The 14,459-nt window shown below is 41.2% G+C and overlaps 1 protein-coding gene across 1 annotated transcript in view; it reads left to right on the top strand.

The window, feature by feature from the left end:
• Dchs2 (dachsous cadherin-related 2) overlaps positions 1-14,459 on the top strand; it is a 77,176-nt gene that overhangs the window by 16,904 nt on the left and 45,813 nt on the right. Inside the window, exons 4-9 of the mRNA XM_013029715.1 lie at positions 3,504-3,740; positions 4,700-5,716; positions 6,061-6,141; positions 9,609-9,796; positions 11,963-12,062; positions 12,907-13,064. Of these exons, the coding sequence (XP_012885169.1) occupies positions 3,504-3,740; positions 4,700-5,716; positions 6,061-6,141; positions 9,609-9,796; positions 11,963-12,062; positions 12,907-13,064 (1,781 nt within the window). The remainder of the gene's footprint in view (positions 1-3,503; positions 3,741-4,699; positions 5,717-6,060; positions 6,142-9,608; positions 9,797-11,962; positions 12,063-12,906; positions 13,065-14,459) is intronic.

Genomic DNA, 14,459 nt, shown 5'->3' with positions numbered 1-14,459 from the left:
GTCCCCAAAATAAAACAAAATACATGAGGTTCTCTGGAAAGGTTATAATTTTCTTTAGCCACAGAACCCAAAATAGACATTAAAAAATAAGAATAACAGAGACATGAGTTTATACAGTGCACCTAATTTTATTTATAAAAAAGAGTTTATATCCATTATCACTTGTCATGATCTCCCTATATTATATACTTTTGAAAATACAAATATACAGGGGCCTGGTTGGTCAATAATAATGTCAAACAATTGTTACATAAAATGTACAGTTGGTGATGAGCTCCAACGCCAGACCCAACAGATGAACCAAAATGGAATCACATTAGGGCTCACCATCAGCAGGAGGAATCTTAGTTGTTTATGTTACTTTCCAGGAAGTCAGGGGAGAGAAACTGGGCCAAATCCCCATGCTGGCCAAGGAAGCCTCCTTGATCCCTTACAACAGAAGTGACTTTGAAGCAACCCTTCCTTGTTTTTCTCTGTTTTTGCTTCCCTCCACCCTTTTCTGTTCTGCGGGCTTCCTCCCTCAGTTCAGAACACTCATCCTATTTGACACAATGAAGTCTTATTCTGTTTCATACTACTTATACAATTCTGTTTTATTCATTCTGAATGAATCTAGAATCACAGCTACAAGCCAGCAAAGGGTCTTTCACCTAAACTTGAGTTCTGACTGTATTTAGTAAGCATTCACCATGTGCCAGAAATTGGTCTCTGTACTCTCCCTCTCGTATCTCTTTTAATAGTTCTATCCAAACTTCCAGGTGGAAACCGTTTTATCTTGTTTCACAGGAGAGCAGATGATCCAGGAAAGAGAAGAGGCTTATCTATCTGAGATAACTCTGCTTGTCTCTGGGGCAGGATTGGAACATATGCTCTCTGGCTTCAGAGTCCTCATATCATGTGGGGTCAGCTCACCACTTGGTCAGCTTCCAAGAGTTAAAACCCAAACTGAGTGACTTCAAAGAGCATTGAAATGTCTCTCAGTTGTAGAGGAGGAAAGTCTGCAAACAAGATGTCCATAGAGTTAGTTTCCTTTGGTGACTCTGACAGAGAAGCTATCCCCATTCCTACTTGCCTTCTGGCTTCTAATGGCTGCCAGGATGCCCTGGCATTCCTTGGCTTGTGGCAGCACACTACAAATCTCTCCCCTAATGGTGGCCTTTGTGTGGAGAGCTGCGGGAGCCGCGACCAAAGACGGCTGCAAAAGCAAAAATGGCAGGGCCGCGTGGTGCGGCTGCGACCTAAGATGGCGCGGGCTTCCGCCTTCCGTCTTCCTCGTGACGAGTGCTCTCTGTAAAAAACAACTCCTTATATGGCTATGACTTGGCTCCTAGTTTGCTTCCCCTAATGGTGGCCTTTGTACATCTAGGATGATTTCATTGTCAAAGACCGTATTCCAAATGAAGTCATATCCTGAGGTTCTAAGTGCATGATGTTTACAGAATTTACAAAGTTTACAAAGCATGCAGTCTTCAAGTAATAGATGATTCTTTTCTCTACTGTTGCTAAAATTATGACCTTTATACTGGACCACCTCAAGTTGGGTCTAGATCTTCAAGGAGTTTTGTTTCTGCTCTAAGGAACAACTGAATCAGTCATTAGCACTTGTGGTCCAATGGAGGGAATGGCAATGCGCAGAGTTATCACAGTATTTCAAATGCCCACAAGAGGAAGCGACAGCTAAAATGTCACTCTTGTGTCTTTGTCCACTAGCAGTGTATCTGGACCTCCCTGAAAGGACCTACAGGCCCACATTCCCACTGACAACCTGTGGCAGTATCTGGAAGGGACTCATCAAATAATAATAGTAATGGGGCACATTGTAAACTTAATAGGAAAAAAAACAAAAGCAATAGGACCACCCACAGTTATATGACAAATGAAAACTATGTATCCATCCAAAATTGGTTTAGATAAGACTTCTGATGATTGGGTTTGCCCCATTCGTAGAGGAGTGGATATGTCAGCATGCCATGAGGCACCAGAGCTGCCCCTTGCTGTGTTGGTAGGCAGAGGCAGGCTGTTAGGAATGTAGGCTACTGGTCAACTTTTCTATTGAATTTCTTAGTATTCTTTTCATGGAATTTCACAGGGTATTGATGCCACTCTAGTTCTCTCAACTTTCCCTTACCACAGAAGGTGTGTGTGTGTGTGTGTGTGTGTGTGTGTGTGTGTACATGCATGCATGTGTGTGTGTGTGTGTGTGCGTGTGTACATGCACGCATTTGCGCACCCAATCCTGGGGCTTGAACTTAAGACTTGGGGACTGTCCCTGAGCTTCTTTTGTTCACTTGAGCCACAGCTTCACTTCTAGCTTTTTTTGATAGTTTATTGGAGATACAAGTCTCACAGACTTTCCTACCTGAGCTACTTCTGTGCTCAGCAGGGAGAGGCAGGAGTTAAGTCTCTGAAGTCAGTGTGTATCTGGCTCTATACTGGGTGCTTTGTTTATTTATGCTCTTTCATTGACTCTACAGAAGCTATGCACAATACATGGTGTTGGCCTGATTCTACAGTAAGCTTACAGATGCTAAAGAGACTCAGAGGGTTTATGAAATTGCGTAGGAATTGACAGAACTACAGTTTGAACCTAGCTCTGTCTAATTGTGACGAACTCTCCATGGTCTCATACTGGTTCATCACCTCTAAAGAATGGATTTCTGGTCTTGCTTTTAAGAATCAGTTCCCCAGATGGAAAATGTCTAGGATGCCAGGTTTATGGACCAAGTCTGGTTCTGCTAAGATTTAATCAAAATCATTAACAAATGAACCTACAGCTGAAAACATAAAATTAGCATATAGAATTAGAAATCTAACATTTGGAATGTTTAGAGGTAAGGTTTAAAAAAAATAATTACAGCTGGGTACCAGTGGCTCATGCCTATAATCCTAGCTACTCAGGAGACTGAGATCTGAGGATCAGAGTTCAAAGCCAGCCTGGGCAGGAAAGTCCGAGAGATACTTACCTCCAATTTATCACCAGAAAACTGGAAGTGGTGCTGTGGCTTAAGTAGTAAAGCAATCACCTTGAGCTGAGGAGCTCAGAGACAGTGCCTAGGCCCAGAGTTCAAGCCCCACCACCACCAACAAAAAAATTACAAACTTCACTCGTTTATATAGAGAGTCCTGAATGCTGGAGGGAGATCCACATTTGAAATCTGAGATAATAATTGCATGGTCCAAATTTATCCCATTAATTAAATTGGTTACCTAATTGTCACAGAAATACCTCAAAACAACCTGCTAGGTGGGTTCACAATATATGTCTGATCTCAAGTGAGACATTTTCAGAAAAAATTAAAGTATTGTTAATGTCCATTGTATAACAAAACCCTTGACATTTGTTCCAATAAATAAATACTCCATATTAAAAATAATGTCTGGTTATATATCTGGGTACCCCAGGGCCCAAACAAGTTGACACATACAACTAAACATCACTGATGTTACCAACAGTATCTACTGCATATTGACATCTGCTTGTCAACTCTTTTCCCCCCATTCAGGAATTATTTACTTGACATCGCCAATCAATCATTTGGAGCCTACTACGCTTTTTTTGATGGTCTGTGCTCGAGATGGTGGTGGGCTTACAGCTGCTGTTAATGCAGAAGTCACTATTCATGTTCTCCAGAACACATTGGCTCCTGCAGAATTTGAAAGACCTAAGTATACGTTCTCAGTTTACGAAGATGTGCCTGCAGCCAGTCCTGTGGGAACAGTGAAGGCAAGGGAGTCTTCGAGTAAGTAGTAATTCTTACACTGCATCACAGTCCATTTTTTGGAAAAGTTTCTGTATTTTCTTGGGCCATAGTATCTTACACAAATCCTTTTCTCTTTGCCTACAAGAATGGAGCCAGTACAACCCATGGCTTGCTCTGTTCTTGGATCTTGTTTCCATCTATCCTCCAATATTATTCAGATAACAAAACTAATGGGTATTTTTAAAAGGAACTTAATACAATACAGAATAATTATAATGTCAAAGGTTCATATCCTTCATTTCCTGTAATCTACTCACCAGTACACACACACACAAACATATGCACACATGCACATGTATATATAAATACAATGAACAGCTTTCCAGACCAACTATATACTAGTCTACTTCATTAGATAAACAATTTGCAGACTATTTCAACTTAGAGTTAAACATTTCATTTTTACTATTGATTACAATGATACATATTTTTGTTGGCTCAAACACAACTTGAGCAAACATCCTTTTCTGCCTCTCTTTCAAGTGTGTAAAGGGTCCTTTTACAGGAATATGGCCTACAAGGTAATTCCTCCTAGAGTCTGTCCTCCCCCTGGGCCCCTTGTTTTCTCTCCTATCTCTCTCTCAACCGCTGCAAAATAATGTTGGCATTCATAGGTAGATATTGTGGAGAAATACTAACTTAACCTGGCTTCCACAATTAGGTAAATAAGGTGTCCAGATTATTTTCTATTTTTCCCTCTTAATGCAAGAACAAACAAGTGTGATGAAGCCTATGGCTAGAAACTATCTACTGTGTACTCCATTGGCCACTAAGAAATCTTAAATCCTGTGTCAACTTCCTAACAGACATTCAAGAGGGAGGAAGGAAGACATCCAGCACCAGTCCACGCAGACAACCTATCATAATACTTCCAATTTCTGCCTTTCTAGCAGGTTGATTCCTTTGGCATACAATCACTGAACTCCTTGTCTTTTCAGATTCTTCAGAACCAATCTTTTACCAGATCTCCTCTGGTGATCTGGATGGGAAGTTTTCCATTCACCCATGGCTGGGCACTATCCACACACAGAAGCGTCTAGATCACGAGTCACAGCCTGGGGTGGTCCTCACCGTCCAGGCCCAGCTCGGCAGCTCCCCAACCTACAGCAGCACCCAAGTCAACATCACAGTGATGGACGTCAATGACAACTCCCCTGAGTTTCCCATGGCCTCTGATGAGATTAGGATACCCCAGACCACACCTCCTGGCACAGCCTTGTACCTTGCACGTGCAGAAGACAAAGACAGTGGCCCAAATGGACTCATCTGGTACACCATTGCAAGCCCAAGCCCAAGTATCTTCGCCATTGACTCCAGGCTTGGTGTAGTATTCCTCCATGGGAATCTGGGAAGCCATGCACCACAGAGGCACACCCTGATCCTAGTAGCTGAGGACCATGGGGCTCCCGCTCACTCATCTCAGATGGTGCTGACTGTAGCTGTTGAAAAACAAGAACAAAGGCCAGCCCTGACCTTTGAAAATTGGGTCTATCAAGTGGAAGTTCGTGAGTCTCTGTCAGTGATGGCACAGATGCTGCAAATCCAGGCCTGGCCCCTGGGCCTACTACGCCCACATTTGCAGGTGGTCTATTCTCTGGAAGCCAGTGTGGACTCTGCCACATTTGGGATCCACCCTCATACAGGTTGGATCTATCTCCGGAGACAACTGGACTATGAATCGACACGAGCATACAGCCTTAGAGCATTTGCCTATATCCCAGAGGACAGACTGGTACAAAATGGGAGCACCTCAGTAACTGTTCACGTCCTAGATGAGAATGACAATTCCCCTACTTTCTTGCATGGCCCATTGTTTCTGAAAGTCCTGGAGAGCCCTGTTCCCTTAGGGGTCATAGGCCAAATCACAGCAGTGGACTCTGACTCTGGAAAGAATGGACAACTCTCATACTTCCTTTTGTCAGATGGGAAATTCTTCAAGATGAATCCCAACACAGGTAGCTTTTTGTAGCTCCTGCCTATTCCTCTCCATTCAGATTGAGAAAACTAGAATCTTTATCTGTAGTATGGATGCAAACATACAGCTAAAATTTTTAGCAAGTGCATTGATTATTCTGAGATTGTGTGGTTTTAAAATAGAAAGCAATTTCTCTAACGATTCATAGTTTTGTAACTGCTCTCTCACTGTTGATAATCCATTTGGCCTGTGTAGCAATGTTTGAATCAAACATGAACTCCATGTTCACACATGGTCCCATGAAATTATAGTGGGGCTGAAAAAAATCCTCCGCTGAGAATTTTTATTGTTCCTTTTCTATGTTTAAATATGTCTTTGATACAGAAATTCTTACAACTGTATTGCATTTGCTTGCAGTATTCACCATAGAGGTATACTCGCCTTTTATACACTTAAAGCAGATTGGTAACCCTAGCTATTTGGGAGGTTGAACTCTTAGGATCAGGGCTCAAAAGCCATCCCAGGCAGAAAAATTCATGAGGGTCTTATCTCCAGTTAACCAGCAAGAAGCAGGAAGTGGAGGTGTGTCTCAAATGGTAGAGCACCAGCCTTGAGCAGAAAAGCCAAACCAGAGTACAAGGCCCAGTAATGATGCACACCTCTGCACACATCTGTGCGTGCAAGTACACGCGCACACACACACACACACACACACACACAGAGAAAATTGGATTGAATAAATCCTGGGCAAAGGTTTTTCTCATTAATTAATTCTTTTTAATTTGTAGACTTTAGCAATACATCAAGACATATTTCATGAAATATGTCACCTGTAGAGATGATTTCAGAATCACTAGAAGTGTGTAGGTTGCTAAGAGATCCTAGAGGAAAGGGGAATAATGATGGTGATGCCATTCCTTATCAAATTACCAATTTAAGAGTTAAATATGAAAATTTGTCATATTGTATAAGCTGGGTGATTAGGTAATGGTGCTCTGCCCTTTAATTGGACAGAATTTGGATGATGTTCTTAGGAACTGCGTGTCTTTGTTCTCCAAGCCCTGTGTGAATTAGGAGAAGTTTTCCCTTCCTCCAGTAGGTGGAGCTTTTCTCCGGGACATGTGGCTCTCCAGGAGAACTGAAGGCTGGACTTCAGCCCCCATCCAACCCCTCAACGGACGCCCCTTTTTCAGGGCCCAGTCTGCACAGTCTGGCCCTGTTTGCATCTTAGCCCACGGGACTACTTCTATGTCCTCAAATACTTGTTTCAATGTACTAATGGTAGCTGGCTCCTGAATTTTCCCTTCTCCTAAAATTAGTCCAGCACCCAGATTCAGAAGGCCAGGAGTCCGTTCCTCATCTTGTGTGGTGTTCAGCAAGTAGCTTAACCTCAGAGTTCAATGTCCTTATGTGAGCATAGGAGGGAATTCCTGGCATGTTCCATGTCCTCCTCTGAAGGACAGAGATCTAAGTCAGGTGAATGAAGGGACTTGAAGACAAAGTTCTCACTCTCCAGGGATGATAGGGTGTACGAGGGGGAGGGGAGGGCATTCTTCAGGGCATGGAGGAGTGACCCTGCCCTTCTGAGCTGTCTTCTTAGTGACCTGGATTCTAGCTCTCAGCTCCACCAGGCCCCACCCAGGCCAGCCCCATGGTCCCTTCCTCTCTGGCTCTGACTTAAAACTCTATACTATTCAGGATTTGGGCTTTTCAGAGAATTGCTGATTGCAACTTTGGGGGAAAAATGCAGTTGTGTATATGATTTGTTTTCTTTTTGCTGATCCCAGGGCTTGAATTCAGGGCCTAGGCTCTGTCCTTGAGCCTCTTTGTGCCCAGGGCTAGTACTGTACCGCTTGAGCTTTTTCTGAGTAATTTATTGGAGATAAGAGTCTCTTGGATTTTCCAGCCCTGGCTGGCTTTGAACCATGACCCTCAGATCTCAGCCCTCAGAGCAGTTAGGATTATAAGCGTGAGCCACCCATGCCTGGCTCCATGTATTTGATTTTTATTGTGCTCCTCCTTATAACAAATGGCCTTTAAATAGTTTAGAGAGTAAATAGTTACACTAAATACTGAACTTAAGCTTGTCAACGCAGTAACTTATTCAAATGTGAATTTCCTTTCTCATTGAAGCTTTCTTTTTTTGTGCAATGACTCTGTATTTCCATGAAGAGTCAGCAGTCAGAGGGCTTTGCGCTAGCTGTTTTGTATTTAGTTGCTCACTGATAGTTTTCCTTATCAATGATGTGGGAACCAGGGTTTGGCTGAGCTTCCTAGTAGGAGCTGGGCTAATAGAAAGCTCATTTGTCTTTTTCTGAAGTCCTAGCATGAGGGAGAAGTGACTAGGACTTCATATCTAAACGGCCATGGGAGAAATGAGGAAACTGACCCAAGAGCATACATTTCTAGGAAGAATATAAAAAGGAAGGGCTGTCAATCATTAGTAGCTATTTGGGAAGTTACTATCCATTGCTATACCTAGGCTTTGTGAGATCAAAATAAGTATGTCATACACAAATAACAAGACATTACCTAAAGTGTAAGAAAGTGTAAGACTTTCAGAAAGGAAGGTATTTTTCCATTATTGTAAAGTAGTCATCACAACTGCCAGGAATTTGTGGCTTATAAAACAAAACAAAAATCTGACAGAACAAAACAAGATCTTATAGCTCTTAAAGTGCTTTATGGTGCTATAAATGACTGTTAGAATCTTTGCAGGCTATAAATGAATGCATTGTTTTCAGCGCCTATACTGAGAAGTTATAAATGATTGCATTGTTTCCAGCAGCGGCCTTAGAAGGTAGGCACAGAAGGTGGTTAGATGCGGAGGTGGAATTCAGACCTAGAACTCAGAGCTGGTGGGGTTTGAGTCATGCTTCCAGCTCTGCTTTACACTGATTGCTTTTTAGATGGTGGCCTTGCTTCCTGCCCAAACATGTGCTTTCCTATGACCTTTCTGTTTTAGGCTTCTAACCATAGCTGGAAAGACAGGTGTAGCCACTATGTCTAGCTTCTTCCATTGAGATGGAGTTTCACAGACTTCTGTCCAGGCTGGCCTAAACCATGGTCCTCCTGATCTTAGCTTCCCTCATAGCTAGGGTGACAGTCACATGTCATTTGTGCCCAGCTATTGATTAAGAAGACCCATGTATATGTTCCAAATGGCCTCATATGGTGGTCCTCTGAACCACAGCCTCTCAAACAAGTTAGATTGCAGGCATGAGTCCCTGGTACCCATCCCAAACTCAGAATCCAGTGCCATAATTCACAAGCTTCCTGTCATTCTCTGCAGCGTCATAAAGAGGATAAGCAGTCATTTTAAATCTTCCATATTACTCGCTGCCATAAACTCACCTTTTAAAAAATTATTATCTCAAAGTAGTTGTATAAAGGAGTTGCCATTTAACAAAGCAATTTATGAATACAATTCATCTTGATTTATGTCACCCTTTTCAACATGAACTCATACATTATTTTTGATTCAAAGGAGCGATGGTAGAGAATTTGAAATACAAAGAATGACAATTTTTTTATTGTGAAAATACTGTACAGAGGGGTTACAATTAATTACATGAGCAAGATAATAAGTATATTTCTTATCAAGCATTGTTGCTTCCTCCTTTGTTTCCCCTTCCCATCCCCCCTTCCCATCCCTTCCCATCTCCCCCCCGCCCCGCCCGACCAAAGTTGTAAAGTTCATTTTTCGACATAACAACTTGTACATCTCATTGTTGCAATGAGAATGACAAATGTTAAGTGGCATTTTCAGGAGCAACTTCAGTCACTTCTTTCAGTGCTACCCAAAGTACTCTGTATATGGTCTTGGCGGTGGTGCCTGGGTGCAGAGCTTTCCTTTCTATGGACTATTTCAAGTATGGCTGGTGGTACCAATATTTCAAGCTTACAGTGTTTGTGTCTTTATTACATCACAGGTGAACTGGTCAGCTGGTCAGCATTGGATCGTGAGCATCAGGGCCACCATCAGCTGACTGTCCTAGTGACAGACCATGGCTCCCCACCTCGGAATGCCACCACCGTGGTTTATGTCACTGTCATCGACACCAATGATAACAGGCCGTTTTTCCCCCAGTGTCTCCCTGGAAAGGAATTTTCCATCAAGGTTTGAGCAGTAGCCTTGCAGTGACCTTGTAGTGTGTTTAGTCATTTGTTTTGAGCACCATCTTGTGGTAGAACATGTAATTGCCTGCATTTCTAGACTAGAAATTGTGTATGTGCAAGCAAGTTAAAACAGTTAAAAGAAAATGAATATACGTGCGCTCTGGAACTGCACTTTCACAGTTAGACAATGAGTTCCGTAGTTCTGATTGTGTATGCAGACAGCACAGTCTTCGTTTGCTCCTCTGTGCCCGGCTCCTTGACAGTAACTGGGGCATGCCACTAAGATAATCGATAACTCAGGGTAACAAGATGACCAAGTTGTGTGGAGGAGGTCAAGAAGAGGGAGGGCAGATGCATGAAGAGTGGGAAGTGGGGAGAAGGCAGTTATATTCAGTGTATATATGATGCAACAAGGAATTTGAGGGGAGGGATTGGGATGCGAAAGATGGGGAAGAATGAGGAAAGGGCTGACATTGATCAAGAAGCGTACTCATAAACAGACACAGTGAATTGTAACAGTGTGTGTAACTACTTAATGATAATCAAAATATAATTTTAGGAAAAAAAAGATTTTAGTTGAAAGCAGAATCTGTAATTCTTAAATGGATCAGTGAACATCCAGAGATTTAAACATTGGTCCTTTTGAGCACATATACCAACTTTTAATTATGTTTTCTTTACTTGTCCTTTTACTTCTATGTGTGGGTCTTTTCTAATGTACATGGTAAATCAGTAAACTTTCGTGTTCATAATAAACACGAAATTTTCATGTATATATTAACAAATGTATTTAGAAGCACTCATAATTTGTTAAATGGATGGATTATATGAATAAAACATCCAGTAGCTATGATTTCAAAACTGTTGAACTGGACATTCAACTTGTGCTCAAATATGTGTAATAGAAAATGAAAAATAGAGGTTGGGCGCCAGTGGCTCACGCCTGTAATCCTAGCTACTCAGAAGGCTGAGATCTGAGGTTCGAGGTTCAAAGCTGCCTGGGTAGGAAAGTCCATGAGACTCTTATCTCCAATAAACCACTAGAAAACCAGAAGTGGCGCTGTGGCTCAAGCGGAAGAGTGCTTGCCCTGAGCTGAAGAGCTGAGGGACAGCGCCCAAGCCCAGAGTTCAAGCCCCACGACCAACAAAAAAAAAAGAAAGAAAGAAAGAAAGAAAATGAAAAATAGGGGCTGGGAAGGTGGCTCAGTGGTAGAGTGCTTGCCTGGCATGCCTGAGGCCCTGGGTTCGATTCCTCAGCACCACATAAGCAAAAAGAAAAAAAAAAGCTGGAAGTGGCACTGTGGCTCAAGTGGTAGAGTGCTAGCCTTGAGCTGAAGAGCTGAGTGACAGCGCTCAGGCCCAGAGTTCAGGCCCCACAACCAGACCCCCCCCCAAAAAAAAGAAAAGAAAATGAAAAATAGATATTGAGGAAGTTAGTAACTTTAGACTGAGCTATAAAAGCAATGTTCAAAGAAAAATTCCACCCAAACAAGACATCATTATATTATTGTACTGATTTATAATTAGAGTATCAATATCCTATGCTTTATTGGACAGTTGAACTTCATGTGTTCATTTCAGTATTCCAGGATAGATCCTATCATTAATGATACATTTCCTGTGTAAAGTATATTTCCTGGAATTCATACTTATATTTAAGGTAAACAGTTTGATTTATCTTGATCATGTTTTAGATTGTAACAATCACCTGTTAAACAATTGCCTGGAAGCTGATAAATGAGTTGATGCCAGAATACTTCAAAAAAATAAAATATCCTTTAAAATATATAAGCTATATAAAATACATACACTAAATAAACGCAAAAATATAAATTCCTTTAAAAATATAAACTTTTAGTTAGTTTGACTTCCTCTATTGTTACTGACTTATTTGCAGAATTAACTCAGATGCCTCAATTTGTTCAAACAGTAAAATATTTAAATTTGTGAGGTAGGTTTTTTCCCCATGTACTACCATATAACTTCTTTTTTTTTAATTGTCAAAGTGATATAAAGAGGAATTACAGTTACATAAGTAAGGTAATGATTACATTTCTTGTCAACTTGTTACTAAGGAGGTAAGGACCTCCTTATTGCATTTATAAGTCCATTGAGACTTCTTTAGAAATTACACTGAATCACTATAAGCCATTTGTTTTCATGACAGGTTCTGGAAGGTCAGCCGGTAAATACATTGGTTACAACAGTGTTTGCCAAGGACCTTGATGAAGGAAGAAATGCAGAAGTGAGCTATTCTCTCTCTCCAGGTAAAGCTCGCCTAGGGGGTTGGCAGCATTTAGAATTCCCAGTCCTTTGTCAGCTATCAGATTCCTGTTTTCTTCTGGGAAAATTCATTCTCTTTCAATTACCTAGCATTCTCTCACTAACTTTGAAAACAACATCAGATTAAAACAAAACATAAGCCAGGTGCTGGTGGCTCATGCCTATAATCCTAGCTTTTCAGAAAGCTCAGATCTGATGTATGGGTTTGAAGCCAGCTTGGGCAGCAAAGTCCCTGAAACTCTTATCTCCAATTAACTACCAAAAGGTTGGAAGTAGAAGTATGGGTCAACTGGTAGAGTGCTAGCCTTGAGCAAAATCGATCAGGGACAGTGCCCAGGCCCTAAATTCAAGCCCCAGGACTGGCACACAAAACAACAATAACAAATGTAAGCAAAAATTTTAAAAAAAATTTCAAACTTCAACCTTCCTGGATCTTAGCCACTTGAGTAAGGATTACTAGTGGTGTGAGCCACCTGTGCCTGGCTCTACCTACTATTTTTTAAATAGGAAATTTAAAAATCTGTTATGTATCTTGTCTATATGTTTAATGGCATTCAAAATTAAATCTTATTTTTTATTGGATACATAAAAACTGTACATAGTACTAAGGAACCAGATACTCTTTCTGTCATGTATATACTGTGTAAGGTCCTCAAGCATCAAGAAACTACAGAATTGTTTGCCTTAAGTTCCATACTTCAGACTATGTTATGGAACTTAAAGCAAATAATTATCCCAGTTAATCATAGACATATTAGGTTAATTGCTCTTTTGTTTTCTGTCAATTTACATTAGTATCTCACTTTGTGTGTGTGTGTATGTATGCAGAAGATCATTCCGATCACTTTAAGATTGATAGCAACAATGGTGAAATAAGAACAAGCACAGTCCTGTCACGTGACTATAGACCTTCCTACAGGATAACCATCATCGCCAGCGACCAGGGAGTGCCCCCACTTCAAGGACAAGCAGTTGTTAATATTCAGGTAATGTCACCAGAAATGTGGATGACTGTTCATAAACAAGTATAGAGATCAGAGAGAGATAGGTTGTGTGCAAATGCTGTTTTAAGACAGTTTGCTCAGTGCACATTTATCTCCTTGTCTGTCACTAGCAAATGATTTGTATCTGAACACATTTTTGCATTAGTTCGGTATGGATTTGACAAGATATTCACTACTACATGGGCATTTATATTAAACAAAAGGTGACTGTTTTTTCACTTATTCCTAATTTCAAAGGCCTGGTAAATTTACAGGAGAAATGTGTCTGTAAAGAAGTAGTAGTAGGTCACATCACTTTTGGCTTTTTTTCCCTTCTGTGCCAGTCCTAGGGTTTGAATGCAAGGCCTAGGCACTGTCCCTGAGCTTTTTTTTTTTTTCCCTCAAGGCTACTAGTCTACCACTTGAGCCACAGTGCCATTTCCATCTTCTTTTGGTGGTTAATTGGGAATAAGAGTCTCACAAACTTTCCTGTCCAAGCTAGCTTTGAACCTTGATCCTCAGGATTTCAGCCTCCTGAGTGGCTAGGGTTGTAGGCGTGAGCCACCAGCACCTGACTCAGAACACTTTTTTTTCTTAAAAAAGCTTAGAACCGTTGTAGAAGGCTTTGAAGGCTCTACATTAATCATAACAAGCACACAAATTTTAGCAAGTTTTTGTAGCAGGAAAATATACTCTAACAGACTAAAGATGACTGTGCACAGCTTTCAGCAAACAATCCTATAGTTCCTTGATGCTTAAATATTATTGGATTTTCATTTTCTGAGACACATTGGAATCATAAGAGGATACTTTCTCGCTGGGCAGTGTCTTACACCTGGAATCCTAGCTACCCAGGGGGCAGCAGTTGGGAGCATTACATAGGGTGGCAGCCAGTCTGGGCAAAAGAAGTTCACCTGACTTTCTGGAACAATCAAAAGTAGGAGGTACCTTAGTGTACTCTGTCATCCCAGTTTTGAGAGGACTTCAGGAGGAGGGGAGTTTAGGTTCACCCTAGCCCACACGTAAAGGAAAGACCCTACTTGAAAAATGGCAAAAAATAAAATAAAAACAAAAACCTATGTAGTTCAGGGCAGCACGGCTCAAGTGGTAGAATATCCATGGAGCAAGTACAAGGCTCTGAGTTCTAACCTCAGTCTCGCCCCCAAAATAACAAAGAAAGTGATGTTTTTCTCACCAATTAATACATAAGTCACACGAAGAAAGGAGTTAGGCTCTAACATACGTATGTAACATAACCTTTCAACATGTAGTTAATAGCTCTAAATATCTCCAATGAACAACTTTTTAAATCTTCCTCCTCCTCCTCCTCCTCCTCCTCCTCCTCCTCTTCTTCTTCTTCTTCTTCTTCTCCTCCTCCTCCTCCTCTTCCTCCTCCTC

This window comes from Dipodomys ordii, unplaced genomic scaffold (assembly GCF_000151885.1).
Source record: "Dipodomys ordii isolate 6190 unplaced genomic scaffold, Dord_2.0 Scaffold122, whole genome shotgun sequence".
Classification (NCBI taxonomy): domain Eukaryota; kingdom Metazoa; phylum Chordata; class Mammalia; order Rodentia; family Heteromyidae; genus Dipodomys; species Dipodomys ordii.
This window is presented reverse-complemented; position numbering and strand designations above follow the sequence as displayed.